Source organism: Vombatus ursinus, unplaced genomic scaffold (assembly GCF_900497805.2).
Source record: "Vombatus ursinus unplaced genomic scaffold, bare-nosed wombat genome assembly UNPS02011369.1, whole genome shotgun sequence".
Lineage (NCBI taxonomy): Eukaryota > Metazoa > Chordata > Mammalia > Diprotodontia > Vombatidae > Vombatus > Vombatus ursinus.
This window is the reverse complement of record NW_020951147.1, coordinates 4,450,298-4,468,521: the sequence shown is the minus strand read 5'-3', so window position 1 is coordinate 4,468,521 and position 18,224 is coordinate 4,450,298. Positions and strand designations below refer to the sequence as shown.

At 57.8% G+C, this 18,224-nt stretch overlaps 2 protein-coding genes across 3 annotated transcripts in view; both read left to right on the top strand.

Moving 5' to 3' along the window:
* The first annotated feature begins 5,115 nt into the window (after positions 1-5,115).
* On the top strand, positions 5,116-16,632 carry DPP3 (dipeptidyl peptidase 3). The gene is made up of 18 exons (XM_027856306.1): positions 5,116-5,177; positions 6,660-6,934; positions 7,211-7,300; positions 7,489-7,626; positions 9,474-9,548; positions 9,648-9,741; positions 10,461-10,591; positions 10,672-10,802; positions 10,885-10,943; positions 11,460-11,654; positions 12,129-12,241; positions 12,319-12,411; positions 12,984-13,046; positions 13,226-13,350; positions 13,500-13,620; positions 14,248-14,427; positions 14,993-15,155; positions 16,056-16,632. The coding sequence occupies exons 2-18, from the start codon at positions 6,665-6,667 to the stop codon at positions 16,226-16,228; spliced, it is 2,214 nt and encodes a 737-aa protein (XP_027712107.1). The 5' UTR covers positions 5,116-5,177; positions 6,660-6,664; the 3' UTR covers positions 16,229-16,632.
* A 1,138-nt stretch (positions 16,633-17,770) lies between these two features.
* BBS1 (Bardet-Biedl syndrome 1) overlaps positions 17,771-18,224 on the top strand; it is an 8,522-nt gene continuing 8,068 nt past the window's right edge. For both annotated transcript variants that reach the window (XM_027856319.1, XM_027856322.1), the window contains exon 1: positions 17,771-17,844. In XM_027856319.1, coding sequence (XP_027712120.1) covers positions 17,801-17,844 — 44 coding nt within the window. In that variant the 5' untranslated portion in view covers positions 17,771-17,800. The remainder of the gene's footprint in view (positions 17,845-18,224) is intronic.

The window sequence follows — 18,224 nt, the reverse complement described above, 5'->3', positions numbered from 1 at the left end:
GGGCCCTGGCCCCTGGAACTGCCCCCTTTCTCTGCCTTCCCAATATGCGTGGCCCATCCCATGTCCTAGGTCACATGGTGCCCAAGGTCCACAATCAGCTCTGCTTCACCTCTGGGTCCATGGCAGCTTCCCCAGGTATGTCCGGGCTGTGTGCCCACTTCTGGGGCTGTGACCTGGCCAACCAATCAGAAAAGAGAGAGAGAGAGATGGGCAGTCTCTCTACAGAGCAGATGAGTGATGAGGGTTGTCCCTGTGGGGTGATAAGAAGCATCTGTCCTGGTCTCACCTTCATGGAGCCCCCAGTGGAGGAAAGGAGAAGTGCCCAACAGGTACATCAACAAAGACCCCGCAGGCAGCACCAGCACTGTCCACTGTCCGTGCTGGGCGAGACAGCGCTGAGGGCCAGGCTGGCCAGGGGAGCCCCACGGGGGAAGCGAGCTCCCACATGGCCTCAGGATTCAGCCGGTCTGCTGCTGGAGGGGGAGCAGGGCTGGGCCAGTGAGAAGCTTGGCTGGCGAGCAGCCCCTGAGAGGAGTAAGTGTGCCACCTGCTCACTTCCCAAGCTTACTCTTGCCAAACGAGTTTCTATTCTGTTGTTATTATTGTTCAGTCATTTCAGTCGTGTCTGACTCTTTATGGCCCCCTTTGGGGTTTTCTCGGCAGAGACGATGGAGTGGTTTGCCATTTTCTTCTCCAGCTCGTTTTACAGACGAGGAAACTGAGGTAAACACAGTTAAGTCACTTGCCCAGGTTCACACAACTAGTAAGTGTCTGAGGTCAGATTTCAACTCGGGAACATCAGTCTTCCTGACTCCAGGCCCAGAGCTCTGTGCACTATGGCGCCACCTAGCTGCCCATCTACGCTGATAAGGAAATAACAGTGCTGTCAACATGTAACAATTTTTAAAATTGCACGATATTTTTCGATCCTTATTTTAAATGGTTGCATCTCCTAAATTTTAGTGTCCTGGGACAAAATGAGTCCCTTTTCTTTAGTTTCAGCTCCAGGAAGCCTATCAAGATGATCGCTGTAGACGTCACTATGTGTGAGAGGAAACAGGCAGAATTCAGATGCTAACGATAATATATTCCTATTTCTATAACCTTTAAGGCTCCAAAAGGCCCTTCGTCGCAACAGTCTTGTGAAGCGGTGCAGGTATTATTGCCCCATTTCATAGATGAGGAAACTGGCAGAGAGCCTTGCCCACAGGCACGCAGCTCAGCAACGTCATAATATCAGGGCTGGAATTCACGTCTCTCAACTTTGTTCTTTGCCCTTCGCTAAGCAGTCCGCCTTGCCGTAGCATAGGGCTAAACTAAATTTTTTTTCCAAGTGCTATTATATCTGCCTTTTCATTTGGTCTCCACAACAAGCCTGTGAGAGAGGGAGAAGAGAGATGATCACCCATATTTTTCAGATGGGCTAAGAACCAGGGAGGCTGAACCATGGAGTCAGGGCTAGAATCTGTCTCAGCTCAGGACAGTGGAGGGAGAGTTGGAGAGACTGTCCATTTGGGTGATGAGATCTTGACAGGCCAGTATGGTGGGTCGACTAATGGGACGGAGTGTGATAAGAATAAATGTAAAGTCTGACATGAGGGTTCAAATAATCAATTACACAAGTACGCAGAAGGAGAGGCATGACTAGAAAACCGTCCTTGTGGGAAAGGTCTGGGGACTTCAGCGACCTACAAAAATGGCTTTGGAGGGGCAGCTAGGTGGTGCAGTGGATAGAGCACCGACCCTGAAGTCAGGAGGATCTGAGTTCAAATCCGACCTCAGACCGAACACTTGACACTTACTAGCCGTCTGACCCTGGGCAAGTCATTTAACCCCAATTGCCTAAAAAAAAAAAATGTCTTTGGAATCTGGCCTCAGACACATAATACTTACTAGCTGTGTGACTCTGGGCAAGTCACTTACCCCATTGCCCAACCTCCCAAAAATATCTTTGGAATCTGAGAGAATGAAAGAGCTCCATGGTGTTCTGAATGCAGTAGAGCTTACTGCCACTGTCCTCTGCCCTGGCTGGAGCATTGTGGTCAGTTCTGGACTTCCACTTAAGGAGGAACATTGATGAGCGTGTCCAAGGGAACAGGATAGGGAAAGGACCAGAAGCCATGCAGGCCTTGGGTGGAGTGGTTGGACTTGCTCTGGTCGGTCCCAGAGAGCTGAAGCAGGAACAAGGCTACAGTCACGGAGAAGCAGACTGGAGCTCAGAGTCCTCATAATTCTAACTCTCCCAAAGTGGGAGGGGCTGCTCGAGAGGCCAGTAGGTTCTTCTTCCCTGGCAGACTTCAGGCCGAGCCTGGATGATCCTTTGATGTGCATCTGTAGGTTAGACTTCTCAGATCCTTCCCAGCTCTATGATTTGATGGTATCTCTATTCCTGGTGCCTAGCACAGTTGTACTGGCACACAGTAGGTACTTAATAAATGCTTGTCATATGAATGACTGAATAGTGAAGATGAGATTGAGTTCTGGGGGTCAGTTGACTCAGGTCTATTTTTTTTCTATATATAGGGGTGAGGGCACTGAATTTGGAGTCCAAGGTCCTGGGTTTACATTCTAGCTCTACTGAGTAGTGGTACCTGTGGAACCTTGGGCTAGCCACTTAACCTTTCTAGCAGTCTCAATTGGTCATCTGTAAAATGGGCAGTTAGGTTGCTATAGCCAAGAATTCATCACTTCATGGCCAGCATCCTGGGGATGAACTTCTCCATTCTCATTGAGAAAGCAGTCTCCAGCCTTTGATAGTTTCATCCTCCAAAACCCCTCCAAGGTGATAGAATTATCTGTGCTTGCATTCCATTGGCAGTACAGGGTCACCTCCGTGTCATGCTGAGGCATCAGAGGGGAATTTGGGGCCCAGAATTGAGCAGGAGGAAGAGAGTGGGCCAGGTGGATCTTGCAAAGTTCTTTTAATGACCACAAGCATCTTACTGAAAGGAAGGCCTGTCTTTTTAATGCCAGTATCTTCTGGAGGGGCAATACAGCTTTGAGTCATGGAATGCCATGGTCTCTGAAGAGCAGAGATATGAAAATCCATCCAAAGCAATATGGCAGGTGTGAGCAGGCAGTAGCCCTTGATAATACTGAAGCATAGAAGGAAGGATCATGGGTGTCCTGTAAGACACATATGAGTGACAGGAAGGACAAGAGAGCCACTGGACAGATGGAACCCTCCACTGGTGTCTTCAAGACTTCAAGAGAGAGCATGGAAGGGCCCCAGCATTTTGAATGTGAACTTTGAGGAGGCCATGGACACAAGTTGTACAGGATGGTAAGGCATTGTTAGTGATGGAGTTAGAGCCAGAAGGCACCTTAGGGATCATCTGGTCCCACTCCCTCATTTTACAGATGAGGAAACTGAGGACCCAAGAAGTAAAGTAGACCACAGACCTCACCTTAGGATAGTAAGGGATTGCAGGAAGTATCCAAGAGAATACCTAGCTGGAAGATGAGATCCAAAGAGGTCTAATCTAAAAAGATGAAATATAATCAAGATAAATGTAAAGTTTGAAACTTGGGTCCAAAAAATCAACCATACAACTATGTGACAGGGGGCACATGGCTAGACAACAGTTCCTGTGACCAAGATCTGACTTGCCCAAGGTCGCCCAAGTAAGTTATAGAGCCAGAATTTGAAGCCAGGTTCTCTGGTATCTTTCCCGTACGAGAAGTTTGTCCATCATCCCAGAGAATACCCACAAGGAGGAGAGAGCAGCTCCAGTGAGTGGCTAGCTGATATCTAAAGTCCTCTCCTGCTACAAGGGTCCTCCCAAACGTCTGAGCTTGTCCCAGCCTAAGGGAAGTCTGGTGAACAATGGGACAGTAAGAACTCGGAAGGAGCGGGGTAGAAATCATAGAGAAAGGACTCTGGGGAGAAGAGAACTGAAAGCACAGAAGCAAGTGCCCCAGCTGATGCCGCCTGGCCTCTGTTCTTACCAATTGCCATTTTGATGATAAGGAAAGCAAGGGGGGCTTACCAAAAGCATCCTGGTGGAGTGAGTGGTGAGAGCCCTGGGCCTGCAGTCAGGAGCCATTGTTTTCTTTGATTTTGTTTTATTAAGTCTGGTCTGGAAGGGTGAGAACAGGGAGTCCTCCGGTGGCCAGGGCCACGCAGGTCCACGCTCACTCCTGGGCACTAGTTTACCAGCCAGGATGCTTTACACCCATGCTGCCCACGCTGCCCGTTGGTGGCCATGTTGCGTCATGGCTAGCCTATGTCTAGAATCTGACTCTTAAGGCTGCCAGGGAGGGGTCTCAGAGGGCAGGGACCAGTCCAAGGCTCCTGGACATGGGACCATTCCACATTGCCAGCTGTCTGCCCCTCACAGCCCGTCTGTTTTACAGGGGAGGAAACTGAAGCCCAGGGAGGATCATGTTAATTAATTAATTAAAGACCCTGGACCAAAGAGAGGGATGCATATTTGCACTGAGTCTAATGCCCTAGGAGAGCTCTTCAGACTTGGGATCAAGGAAGGCTTTAGGGGCACAAGAACTAGAGAACTTGGGGTCAAATCCTCCATCCGCTCTGGCTATCTGGGTGACTCAGGAAGGTCACCGCCCATTGCTGGGCCTCAGTTTCCTCCTCTGTCAAATGAGCTGGAGAAGGAAATGACAAACCACTCCAGGAGCTTTGCCAAGAAAACCCCAAACGGGGTCACGGAGAGCGGGACACGACTGAAAAACGACGCAACGATTATCTCAATGTCATTGTTTCCTCTCTAACCCCACACGCTTAATTATGGCTTCACCAGCCGCCAAAGGGGTCAGTGACCCCAGAAAAGGTTAAGGGCCCCTCCTCTAGGGCCACCGTCTCATTTTACAGATGAGTAAACTGAGGTCCTGAGAAGCCGGGCTAATAAGGGTCAGAGCCTGGGGAGGGGGGAGCACCCCGCTGGAGAGAAAGGCTTGGGGATCCCGGCGGGGAGCCAGCCGCGCGAGCCAATCCCCAGCAGCCGCGGCAGCACGTGCGGGAGGAGGCGGAGGAAGGAAGGAAGAGGGTGGGGCCAGAACAAGGACCGCCATACTCATTGGTCGCTGGCTATGCCGGTCACAACGACGGCGGACGCTGAATGGGCGTTGGGGGCGGGCGTCGCGAGGCCCCAATGAATGGGCAGCCGGAAGCAGGAAGTGAGTGAGGGAGTGAGAGAGAGAAGCAGCTGGTGCAGGTGAGGGCACCCCGTGGGGGGCCGAGGGCGGGGCGGGGGGTGAGGGCACGAAGAGGGGTGCAGGAGGGAGCTTGGGACCCCCTCTGCACCCCGGCCAGGCTCTCCTACCCCTGGAAGGGCCCCGATCGGAAAGGAGCCAGGGGGCGCCCCATGTGCCGGCAGGTGCCAAAACGCAACCGCCCCGGGCACCCGCAAGAGCCCCGCCCCCACTTCCCACCCAGGGAAACTGAGGCCCGGGGCAGCGTTGAGACTTGAGCCTCGCGGGCCCTCCAAGTCACAATATGTACAAGGGCATCCGGGGAAGGAGGAACCTTGACGGCTTCGAAGGAGAGGGCAGTGATTTGATTGGCGAGCGTTTATCAAGCACCAACTGTGTGCCCAGCCTGCCTACCCTACGATGAGTGGAATAGTCCCTACCCTCAGGGAGTTTACAGTCTACAGCTTACAGGGGACGGGTGGGATGTAGAGAAGAAGGGAGGAGGAAGGGACGGGGCTTTAAGGTCCCTCCATTCCTTGGCCAATCAGCCTACCGTGGGGCTGCAGGCAGGGCCCCATGCCAGACCCTGGGGAAGACGCTGGAGGCTTTGCCCTCCTGGCGCCAACATTCTGGTCAGAAGTGAAAGGTTTGCTCGCTGGCGGGGGGAGACCAGGATGGCTTCCCCCCGGCTCACGGAGGACAACACGGGCATGGAGTCTGTAGAGCCCACTAAGGAGAAGTGAAGAGGGGTCAGGCAGTGGGAGGGGGAAACCCAGGGCAGGCTGGAGAATAGCCGGGAGGCCTTGGCCCCCCTCCTCCACAGGGCAGGCCAGGGCTGGAGTAGAGGTGGACAAATGGCCTCTCACTCCAGGGGTCGCCCCCTGGGGCTGACAGGGAGGGGGCCTCAGCACCGGGACAGGCCAGCCCCTATCCCAAAGGAGCCCCCCTTACAACCACCACATAATAGTAGCTGCTGCCATGCAGCGCCTGCCTTGAGGTTTGCAAAGTGCATTATAGCCCCCCCACCCCCAGGTGATATTATCCCTTTTACAGATGAGGAAACTGAGGCACCTAGCGATTCAGTGACTTGCCAAGAGTCACACAACATTTTTGACAAGTGGCCATGTGGCATGTGCCTTAAGGCCTCCCCAGGCACCTCAGTCCACTAATTCTTAGGCAGTTTTTTCTCACGTTCAACCAAAATTCATGTTCTTGGAACTTTCCTACCTAGACATGTCCCTATGTGTATCACTCCCTCCTCATGCATGCAGTACCCTCCCCTCCTCTGGCTCCTAGAATCCCTTGTTCCCTTCAAGGCTAAGCTAAGCCTTCTTCCCCTTCACGTCAGGTTGTATGTGATTTATATGGACACGTGTGTGTGTGTGTGCGCGCGTGCGTGCACGCGTGCATTCTCCAGAATGGTCTCTGGCCTCACGGCCTGGCCCAGAGCAGGTACTTAAAGAATGCTTTGCTGACTCATTTCTGTTCCCTCCTCACTCTGGCAGCCTCGATGGCAGACCCCCAGTACATCCTCCCCAATGACATTGGCGTAGCCAGCCTCGACTGCCGCGAAGCCTTCGGACTGCTGTCCCCTACGGAGCGACTCTACGCGCACCATTTGTCCCGGGCCGCCTGGTACGGGGGTCTGGTTGTGTTACTTCAGACTTCTCCCGAGGCCCCCCACATCTACGCTCTCCTCAGCCGCCTCTTCCGTGCCCAGGACCCTGGGGAGCTCCAAGAGTGTGCCCTGAAGGAAGGTTTCACCGAGGAGGAATATCAGGTGTGTCCATGGCTCGGTCATAGTTATCCTGGCTTCTCTCCCCCAGGCCCTGAGTCCTTGCCATCAGGTCACCAGCCCGTCCTGTTCCCTGCCCCACAGGTGTGCTCACGCCTGCACACACAGACACACACACACACACACACACACGTGCGTGCGCGCAGCCCTGCTTTCCTCTAAAGCACTGGAGGCCTAGGTGTGCTCTGGGCTGACCACCGAGGCCAAAGGGGACGCTGTACTCCTGGCCCTCCTCTCTGACCTGTTTCCCCCCCACCCCAGGCCTTCCTGGTCTATGCTGCAGGGATCTATGCCAACATGGGGAACTACAAGTCTTTTGGAGACACCAAGTTCATCCCCAATTTGCCCAAGGTGAGGCAGGAAGTGGAGAGGGACAGAGGGGCTGATGGGGGCTCATGGTGTGACTTGGGGACCGGACGAGGGGAAGACTGGGGGCAGATTGGGAGATTCCCAGTCCTGGCTTCTGGGATGTGACTGTGAGCATGCAGATCTGAATCTGAACCCCTTTCTTCCCCCACCCCACCCCCCCTTCTGTGCAGGAGAAGCTGGAGCGGTTGGTGTTGGGGAGCCGAGCTGCCCGAGAGCACCCAGAAGAGATTGGGCAGCTCTGGCAGGTCTGTGGGAACCTCATGTTCTCTCTGGAGCCCCAGCAGCGCCACCTGGGCCTGGGAAGTGAGGTGAGAGCCTGAGATTGGAGAGACGCCATTGGGCGGGGAGCCAGCAGGCCTGGGTTCATGCCCTAGCTCTACCTTGGACTCTGTGTGTGTGTGTGTGTGTGTGTGTGTGTGTGTGTGTGTGTGCGCGCGTGCGCATGTGCACCCGGGCACGTCTGCCAGAGAAGCAGTCTAGCTAGCACGAGACATCACGATGCCATGGGAGAGCTGGGGATGCCAGTCCAGCCGTCAGAAGAGGGGGGTGGGCGAGGTCAGGGGCTCTTCCTCTGGCTTGTGTCCCTAACCCTTGTGGGGAGCCCGGGGGCCCTCCTCACTGTCTCCTCAGTGCTCATGTTGATAGTCAAAGGAAATGCCCCATTTCCCTAAAGGTGAGTAAGAACAAAGATGTCGGGTGTTTGTTTGTGGGGTCCAGGTTAAGGGCCCCTGGACCAGATGGTCTCCAGGGTCCAGAACTCGAGAATTCTCGCTACTTCTGTGGGTCAGTGGGGTGGGAGGGGAGGGAAGGCCAACAGGGGACGCCCTCCTTCCTTTCTGGAAGCTTCTGTGGATGGGAGCCTAAGGAGGAGGGGGTGGGGATGAGGATGTACAGGGCGGGGTCTGTGAGCAGGACCAGAGGACGAAGGGAACTGCAGAATTGGGTGGAAGAAGGCCAGACTTGGAGAGGAGAGCGGCAGCAGCTGCGGGGTCACTGAGCGGGACTTGGAAAGAGGAGGATCTGAGTTCAAATCCTGCCTCTGACATTGGATGCAGGACTATGGGCAGAGCCCTTAACTTGTAGAGCCGCATTTTCCTCATCTGTCTGCAGTCCTCCGAAGCTGGGGGCATCAGGAAGGCTCAAATATAAGACGTGATATTTGAGCTGCGCTCTGAAGGAAAGTGGAAATTCCAGGTGATAGGGGTGAAGGAGAGCCTTCCAGGCACAGGGGACAAAGGCACGGAGGTGGGAGACAGAGGCTTTCAAGTAAGGAGTCCTAGGGCCCGTTTGGCCAGAATGGTGAGAGCATGAAGGGCAGTGCCAGGCTGGGAAGGGCCTTTGCCCCATCACACCCACTCTGCAATCCCGTCAAACTTGACTCATCCCGCTCTTTCCGCCTCTGCTCACACCACCTGTGCACCACACAGGGACCATCTCTCCTCACGTGCCTTTGCCTGGTGACAGCCCGGGGCTGCTCCCTCCACAATCCTCCCTGAGTTCATTGTAGGGCATTTGAGGGTGGGGCTGGGCACCTTGACCCCCAGGCCAAACTTTGAAGGGTTATTGTGAGGCCTGAGGCCTTTGGTGCCCTTCAATCCCCTGTATCACTGAGGGCCCCTGGGGAGCCCCTGCCTGTGGCTTGCAGCGGCTGTGGGCACCTGGGCAGGCGCCTCCCCCTCGGAGTGCCTGAGCTGCTCCTAACATGGGCGAGGCCCCGATGGGGCTGAGGCCACTGCAGCGTTTTGGATAAAGCGGGGGCATGTCAGACCTGTACTTTAGGAAAATCGCTTTCCCATCTCCTCCAGTGTCTCATCATATCATCATAGAAGGATGGGGGTCCCCGGCTCTCTCCGGCATTCCTCTCCAGCCTCCGTGTCTTTGCCTAGGCTGTTCCCCTTCCTCCCTAGTTTCCTTCAAAGCTCAGCTGAGGTGCTCCCTCCTACGGGATGCCATTTCTGATTCCCCAGGTTGTTGACCCTCCTCAATCGATCTTGTGTTTCCTCGCCTGCGCCCCTGTTGTACCCGCCCCCCGGCAGACTGTTAGCTCCTCGTGGGCAGGGACGTTTGCTTGTCCTTGGGGCTCCAGCACCTAACACAGCCTCTCAGCCAGAGTATTCAGGTATAGCCGTTGATGGTGGGCTGTCTTCCCCAACAGGGCACCACCACGTATTTCTCCGAGAATTGTACCTTGGAAGATGCCAAGCTGGCCCAGAGCTTCTTGGATTCCCAGGTAGGAGGCCTGGGAGGGCGGATGCCCAGACTGTGGATGTGGCTACGTGGGGGTCCCTCCCTCCCACCCCGCAGACGCTCACCTCCTGCTGTCTTCCAGAATCTCAGCGCCTATAACACAAGGCTGTTCAAGGGGATGGACGCCGACGGGCAGCCGTGCTTTGAGGTGCGCCTGGCCTCTATCCTCCGGGAAGGTGAGCCGAGGGGCAGCCTGGGGCAGGGCTCTGAGAAGCTGGCCCTTGGAGCAGAGACTGCTTCTTCTTGGCCTGGGAGGTCGGGACCGGGAATGATGGGGGGCGTTGTCAACAGGAGGATGGAGGCCCGTGGTCATGAGACACATGCAGGGCTGGGCTGGCCCAGCAAGGAAGGGGGTCCCCCTGCCCCCCTTCCCAGCTTTCTTCCATGTGATTCCCCCACTTCACTCTGTAGTCTGGCCCAGCTGGAATTTCCCACATACAGTCAATCCTTCATCTCCTACCTCCTTTCCTTTGCCCTGGCTGTGCTTCAGCTGAAGCAGCCCCTCAGCAGGGGGCCTCTCCCAGTCCCTTCCCCCACAGGCTGGTGCCTCCCCCCCCCAGATTACTGTGCACTTGTGTGCTGTGGGCTCAGAATGTCCGTGTGAACATGCTTGCACTCCCTCCCCTTGAGGACAGGCCTGTTTCACTTTTATCCCTGCGTCCCGACCACTAATGGGTGAAAAAGCACTCTGTATGTCCCACGCCTGGCACACAGTAAGTGCTCGCTGATGATTCACCTGCTTCCTGCCCCCCATTTCTTGCTCCTTGCCTCACTGAGCCCTCGGGCTTCTCCAGTCGCCTTCTGGGAAGGGGGGTATCCCTGGGTTCCCTGCAAGCACCAGCCCCGCACCCAGTAGGTGCTTTATTCCTATTTGCTCTTTTCCTGTTCCCTGTAGAGGCCGCCCCAGATTCAGACATGACGCCGAAGCTGAAGAGCTACGACTTTGAGGGCTGCCGGTTCCGGGTGACCCGGGGAGATTACTCCCCCCTCCTCCAGAAGGTGGTGGAGCACCTGGAAAAGGCCAAGGTAGAGTCCCGTCGGGGTGGGAGGGGGCGCGGCAGTTCCCAGGAGACAGCCGGGACCCCTGCGGCCTCGTTCCCCAACAGGCCTACGCAGCCAGCAGCCACCAGGAGCAGATGCTGAGCCAGTACGTCGAGAGCTTCACGCAGGGCTCCATTGAGGCCCACAAGAAGGGTTCCAGACACTGGATTCAGGACAAGGGCCCCATCGTGGAGAGGTGAGAGGGCCGCGGGTCCCCGGGCTCCCTGGCCCGCGTCCTGCCCGCCCCGCGGGCTCCATCACCACCCTTCTCTCCCCAGCTACATCGGCTTCATCGAGAGTTACCGAGACCCCTTTGGCTCCCGGGGAGAGTTTGAAGGTATCTCCTGTACCAGGAATGGGGTGGTGGGCCCCAAGCTGTGGAGCCGGAGGATCCTTTGGACCACCCCGCTGAGACGTGTCCCAGACCAGGCACCAGGCCCCTCGCTAAGCGCCGGGGATACAGAGGAAGGCCAAAGCCTGGTCCTGTCCTCAGGGAGCTCCCAGTCCCTTCACAAACCCCTCTGTACAGGAGATCCACGCCATAGTGGCAAGCACCGAGGGGTCATCCTGGGGCCACAGGGTCAGCTCAGGCCTTGGGGAACATCTGGGCCAGGCCCCTCCTTTTTCAGTGGAGTAAACTGAGGCCCAGAGAGGGAATGGGAGCTATCCAGAGTTGGCCAGGCCCTGCCTGCAGCATCAGCACTCTTCCTACTGTGCCCCTCACCTGCTCCCTGGCGTCCCCTTATCCGTCTTGGGGAGCAGAGCTGCCTGGACATTGGGCCGGTGGGTGGGTGGTGAGGGGCAGGGCTTCCACCCCACCCCCAGCCCCCGCCCTCCCTTTCTGGGCCCTCAGGGTTTGTCGCTGTGGTGAACAAATCCATGAGCGCCAAGTTTGAGCGCCTGGTGGAGAGCGCCGAGCAGCTGCTGAAGGAGCTGCCCTGGCCCTCGGCCTTTGAGAAGGACAAATTCCTCACCCCCGACTTCACCTCCCTCGATGTCCTCACCTTTGCGGGCTCCGGGATCCCTGCTGGCATCAACATCCCCAATTGTGAGTAATCCCCTGGGGGGAACGCCCCTCCCTGGCATCACTGGGCCCAGGGGAGGGGAGGTGTGGGGGCACAGGAGCCCTGGGGGAGGGGGCATAGGGCCCCGGAGCCCCGGGGGGGGGGGGGGCGGGGGGCAGGGGGGCCCGGGGGGGAGGGGGGATGGGGCGCCAAAGCCCAGGGCCTATTCCTGGCTCTGATGACCACTAGGTGGGACCCTAGGCCAGCCCCTTGAGCTCTGGGCCTCTCCTTCCTGGGCTGGCGCTCTCAGTCTGGAGCTTTGTGTCCCCCTGTGCCTAGAGCCTCGTGTTGCCCTGTGACCTTCCTCCCTGTGTTCCCATCTCCCACTTGCTCCCGAGCTCGGGGACTGCCCTGCCTTCACCTTTGTACCCCTAGCACCTGTCCCACAGTTGGTGCTCCCCCCACCCCCGCTGCCCTTCCCTTCCCCTCCCCCCACCCCATGCCACTGCCTTCTCCAGACGATGATCTCCGGCAGCAGGAAGGCTTCAAGAACGTGTCTCTGGGCAACGTGCTGGCCGTGGCCTACGCCACCCAGCGCGAGAAGCTCACCTTCCTGGAAGAAGAAGACAAGGTGAGGGAGGGTGGCTGTGGGGGGCAGGGCAGGGAGTGGGGGGGAGCACTGGGGGACCTGACCCTCCGCCTCTGCAGGACCTCTACATCCGCTGGAAAGGGCCGTCCTTTGAGGTGCAGGTGGGGCTGCATGAGCTGCTGGGCCACGGTAGCGGGAAGCTCTTTATACAGGTGAGGAGCCGGTGCTTGGGCACTCAGGAGGTCAGGGATGTCATGTATGTGGGTCCTCCCTCCACAAGTGCAGGTAGCAGACCATCTCCCCCTTCTTATTTTGTGTGATTTCCTGTCCTGTAAACCCCAAGACGGGTCACGTCTGATGTCCCGGGGGCTCCGCCCCCAAAGGTTAGCCACCAAATGATTTTGCCTGTGAGGGTGAGCCAAGGAAAACCCACAATGGCCTTCTGTCCCACCTGCTTCCCTTGTGCCTCTGTGGTGAAGGTGGTGGAGGGGCAGGAGATCGGGCCATGAATGCCTAGAAAAAGGCAGAGTCTGGAAAAGTCATGAAAGATTGCAGTGGAGAGATGGAGGTGGGGGACGCCAGGTTAGGAGCGGGTCACATACGGTCTTTGGGTCTGCTGGCTGTGCTTGGCGGTGTCTGTTTGTTTCGAGGGAGGGTGAGTGTGACATAAAAACAAAAGGTTAACAATAGAGCTTATTGAGAAGAAAGGGAGGGAGTGGAAGGCACCCAGAGACATCCCTGGGTGTGGGGATGCCAACCTTCTGTGCACTGGTTTTTCCTGCAGGATGAGAAAGGAGCTTTCAACTTTGACCAGAGTACTGTGACCAATCCAGAAACCGGGGAGCAGGTGAGAGCCAGGCAGTGGGGAGGGTTGCAGGACAGGGGTTACCCTGAGACCCAAGGGAAGAGGATATTGGGGAATCCTGGAGAGCCCCCCACCAACTGGAGGGGAATCAGGGAGGGGGGAGCAGCCGGGCAGGGTTGCCAGGTAACCAGCTGTCTGGGCCTTCCCTTGCCCCACCCCAGATCAGGAGCTGGTACCGCAGTGGAGAGACCTGGGACAGCAAATTCAGCACCATCGCATCCAGTTATGAGGAGTGCCGGGCTGAGAGCGTGGGGCTCTATCTCTGTCTCCACCCACGTGTCCTGGAGTAAGGATAAGCTGGAGCAGACCTATGAGGGGTGTGGGTCAGAGGCAGGGCCAGGGGATCTGAGTCCAGACCAGGCCTACAAAGGGTATGGCCCAGAGGCAGGGCCAAGGGGGTCGGGGAACCCCTGAGCCCTCACACACTTCCCCCAGGATCTTTGGGCTAGACGGTCCCGAGGCTGAGGACGTGGTGTATGTGAACTGGCTGAACATGGTGCGTGCGGGGCTGCTCGGCCTAGAATTCTACACCCCAGAAACATGCAGCTGGAGACAGGTAGGGAGGGCTGTGAATGTGTGTATGTGGTAAGGTGTATATTGTATGTGCGTGTAAGAGTGAGTGTGAGGGGCAGCTGGGTGACGCAGTGGATAGAGCACCGGCCCTGAAGTCAGGAGGACCTGAGTTCAAATCCGGCCTCAAACCAAACACTTGACGCTTACTAGCTGTGTGACCCTGGGCAAGTCACTTAACCCCAATTGCCTTTAAAAAAAAAAAAGGCAAAAAGTGTGTGTATGGTGGGGCGTTAGTGTAAATGTGTGTGTGGTGGGGTGTTAATGTGAGCATGTGTATTGTGGGGCATGTAAATGTGTGTGAATGTGTGGCTAGGTATGGCAGGAATCGGGATACGATGGCTTTAGACCAGGCCAGGCTCTGGGAATATGGGTGGCGGGTGGCCCTCAGGGGTGGAGGGAAGGAGGGTGGGCATGCATGAGAACCGTTGGCCCAGAGGCCGTGGCTGCCTCATGGAGCTCCCTGCCTGTGGCTGCCCACACGCTCTACCCCTCCGTGGTCTTGGCCATCCCTCCACCCCATCCCTTCCCGCCCCCTGTGGCCCAGGCTGATGGAGAAGAGGAGGAGGGGGGCCCCTTGTCAGAGGCCTGAACAGAATCCTCGTTGCTGCAGGCACACATGCAGGCCCGCTTTGTGATCCTGAGGGTCCTGCTGGAAGCCGGGGAGGGCCTAGTCACAGTCGTCCCCACCACTGGCTCCGACGGGCGTCCGGATGCTCGGGTCCGTCTGGATCGGCACAAGATCCGCTCGGTCGGCCAGCCAGCCCTGGAGCGGTTCCTGCGGCGACTCCAGGTAAGCGGAGGCCCCCTCTGCTCTCTGCACATCCGTGTTCCCCTTCTCTTCCCTCCTCTCTGCTCTTTGCCCATCACCTAATCCTCCAGCCGGAGGCCCCAGAAGGCAGGAGAAGGCACCAGCCTAGGCCGCACAGCCAGGCTGACATGGGGCCCCGATGCACAGGGTCCGCTCAAAGGCCTTGTCAGCCTTTCTTCAGACACCAGTCACCACCTCGTCTCCCTCTTTCACACCTTTGCCCAGGCTGTCCCCCTGGCCTGGAATGCCTTCCCTCCTCCCCTCTGCCCCTCAGAATCCCTAGGATTGGCTCAAGCTCTCCCTTTCACGATGGCCTAGCTGCCAGGGCCCTCCCCCCCAGTCACCTGGCATCTGTTTTGTGGTACAGTGTTCCAGCACTTCCCACAGTGCCTGGCACAGGTCGGTGCCTAATAAATGCTCATTGCTGAATTGATGGGAGAATTGAAAAGGCCTCTTTGGAGACTCACTCCTCTAATCTGCACCTCAGTTTCCTCATTTGTAAACTCGGGGCCAGATAACCCCTGATTCCTTCCCCTCCCTTCCCCAGGTGCTGAAATCAACAGGAGATGTGGCCGCTGGGCGGGCACTGTACCAGGGATACTCCGCCGTCACCGATGCTGCCCCTGAAAACTTCCTCGCTCTCCGGGAGACGGTGCTGTTGCGGAAGGAGGCCCGCAAGCTTATTGTGCAGCCCAATACCTGCCTCGAAGGTAGCAGGCTTGTGCCCCCTCCCCCTCCTGACTCCCCAAAGTTCAGGCTCTGCCCCAGGTGCCGAGTGTTAGGTGCCTGAGACCCAGGTGGGCTACCAGGGGTTAGCATTTGGAGCGTGACTTCTTGGGGTACAGAGCCCAGAGGGTTGGAGGTCAGGTGAACACCTGGGAAATGGCTTGTGCAGTACCCCAGGGTCATGGAGTGCTTGGTAACTTTGGATGGAGGGAGGGAGGTGTGGATGCCCAGATGGCTAGACACTTCTCTGGAGGCTTCCCTGGGGATGGGCCGTGCCAGAGGAGGTGCCCGCTGGGCTGGCCAAGGCCGATGCCCCCTTCTGCTGGGGCCCCCACGGCCTGTGTAGATGGAGCACTGCCTGTGGGCCCGGCACTGTGCTGAGTGCTGGCGGTGGAGCCCACGCAGGAGAATTCCCTTCCTCTGCTGCCTCCCTGGCAAACACAGCCCACCCTTCCATGGCCCAGCAATTGTGGCCACTGCCCCTCCCCCACAAGCGATGGCCCGCTGCCATCCTCCTTGCTTAAGCCGATGTCGACAGGCACACACTCGGGGTTATAGTCCAGAAGCACCCACCCTGTAGGGTTCACAGGCCAATAGAAGGAAAGTGGAGAGGACCTGGGAGGCCGGCTATCCTTCCACCAATCCGGAAGCTGAGGCCTGGCCAGCCGATGGAGTCGGGTTTGCCCAGGGTCACACAGCTAGCCAATATCTGAGTGAGGATTTGAACCCAAGGCTTCCTGACTCTCGGGTCCAGGACCCTTTCTGCTCTGCTGTTTCTTGTGTGTCAGGAGAAAGGCGTGGGTGTCCTGCTCCTGAGGCTTCGTGGGGCTGGGTGCGAAGCGGGTGGCCCGGGCTCCGCTGAGGGCGCTCTGCTCTCTCCGTAGGCTCCCAGGTGCACCTCCGGGAGTACGATGCCTCGGCCGCCGGCCTCATCCGCTCCTTCTCGGAACGCTTCCCTGAGGACGGGCCCGAGCTCGAGGAGGTGCTCACTGGGCTGGCGAAGGCCGACGCCCACTTCTGGAGGAGCCCCAAAGAAGTCCCGGCCCTCCAGGCCTGAAGATCCCAAGCAGCTCTGCCCACACCACACTCTCCTCACCTGAGCCCCTCCCTGCCCCCCTCCCTCCCTCCCTCCCTCGGTTGGGGTTTGAGGAGGGATGTGGGCTGGGCCTCCTGCCCTGAATGTCAAGTTTGTGCCCAGCGGCAGGGCGGGGATGGCCGCAGAGCTGACCGCCATCCGTCCCTCTCCATCTCCACGTGAGGATCAGCCAGAGTGGCCCGTGGCGGCGGCCAGTACGTCTCGGACGCTCAGCAGCTGTCCAGGGACCCTGGGCCGCCTCTCTTCTCTCAGAGCCAGTTTCCTCTTCTGTTCAGGGATGGTTCCACCTTGCCTACCTGCCTACCTCTCACAGGGTTGTTGTGAGGAAAGTGGTTTATTACCTTTAAAGAGCTTTTGAAATGGGGGCACTGATGGTCCAGCTTCCTTTTCCCCCACATACGTGCCCTGGGGGCCACGGCATCCTGTGGTTGGGGGGGCCATGGGATCCTGTGGTTTGGGCCTCTGCCTCCAAGTGTAACCGGTGAGCCTTGAGGGGGGTGGGGGGTGGGGGAAGCACAGGACTGAGAGATGCGAGGGACTTTGGGGTGTAGAAGATGGAAGGTCAAGTCACTGAGCATTTATTAAGCACCTGCTGTGTGCTGGGCACTGTGTTCAGATCTAGGGATACAGAGAAAGGCAAAGGACAGCCCCTGCCCTCAGTCTATCGGGAGAGACAGCAGGCCACCAAGTACATACAGACAAGCTCTATCCAGGAGAAACTGGAGACAGTCAACAGCAGGAAGGCTCTGGGATTAAAGGGGAATCAGGAAAGGCTTCTGGGGGAGAAATTTGAGCTGAGACGTGAAGGAGGCTGGGAGATGACCATGAGGGGGTACGCAGTTCCAGGCTTGGGGAATACCTGCTTACAAAACTGCCTGGAGCTGGGAGCTGGATTCTCCTGAGGATGGCCGGGCAGCCAGTGTAACTGGACAGACAACTGGAAGGAAGGGAGTGCATCCAGTGTGAGGAGACTAGAAAGGGGCCGGCCAAGCAAAGGGTTGACACTGGACCCTAGAGGGCAGAGCTGAGAAGGGCCTTAAGGCTTAGAATGTTAGAGCTGGGAAGGGGATCTTAAAACTCAGCACACACAATGTGGAATGTCCGAACCGGGAGGGGCTTTGGCATGTAGAATATCAGAGCCGAGGAAGCCCTTCCAACTCCGAACACAGAATGGCGTGGACAACCGAGACGTAGTACTTGGCAAGGTCGGCACTGGAAGGGCCATTCAGTGCTCAGAGCTGCTTTTGACCACAGAATGGTTAAGAGCCACCTTCAAACAGGGAGGGACTGGAGAAGGAGCCCAGGACGCAGACCACCGGCCAGGCGCCCGAGAAAACGATTTCTGAGCTAAAGACGCTCGAGGGAGCAGCCTGGAGAAGCGCGGCGCAGGCGCATTCCCGTCGGGCCGGCTGGGGCGGCTCTGCGGCTGCGCGGAGCGGTCCGAGTAGTTCCGCCCGGAACCTTGGTGCGCTGCTCCTGGCGCCGGCGGAGCGTTGAGGGAGGGCGCCCGTTGTCCGGGTTACGGCGGATGAGATGGCGAGCGGGAGCGGGGACTCTGCAGGCGGCCGCGGCGAGAGGTGACCCCCGCCCCCCACCCACCGCCCGCGGTGCCTGCCCCTGAACCCCGCCCCTCTGGCTGGGGTGGGGGGAGGAGCGACGGGGTCTCCCCTCCCCGGCCCCGCTCCCCCGCTTGATACCGTTAGATACCAGAGGAGGGAGGCGGGCGGCGCGGGGCCGGCTGGGGGGGGCGGGGCAAGTCTGCGGCGTAGCCTGGGGACTCAGTTTCTTCATCTGTCAAGTGAGCTAAGGAGTAGGAGCACCTCCCTCCCATGGGTGCTGCGAGAATCAACGCGGGCTTAGAACTGTTACATTGTAGCGACGTGAGCCGCTGGAGGTGGGACCGGGGCCCTTAGAACATCAGTAGTGTAGCCACGAGAACCTTCTGCGTGCCACAGGT

Excerpts from the sequence above, each read along its gene's own strand:
- DPP3 (XM_027856306.1), top strand. The coding sequence starts at position 6,665 with ATGGCAGACCCCCAGTACATCCTCCCCAATGACATTGGCGTAGCCAGC. Across the intron at positions 10,592-10,671 it reads AGCACCTGGAAAAGGCCAAG|GCCTACGCAGCCAGCAGCCA; the intron begins GTAGAGTCCCGT and ends GTTCCCCAACAG. Across the intron at positions 12,412-12,983 it reads GCGGGAAGCTCTTTATACAG|GATGAGAAAGGAGCTTTCAA; the intron begins GTGAGGAGCCGG and ends TTTTTCCTGCAG.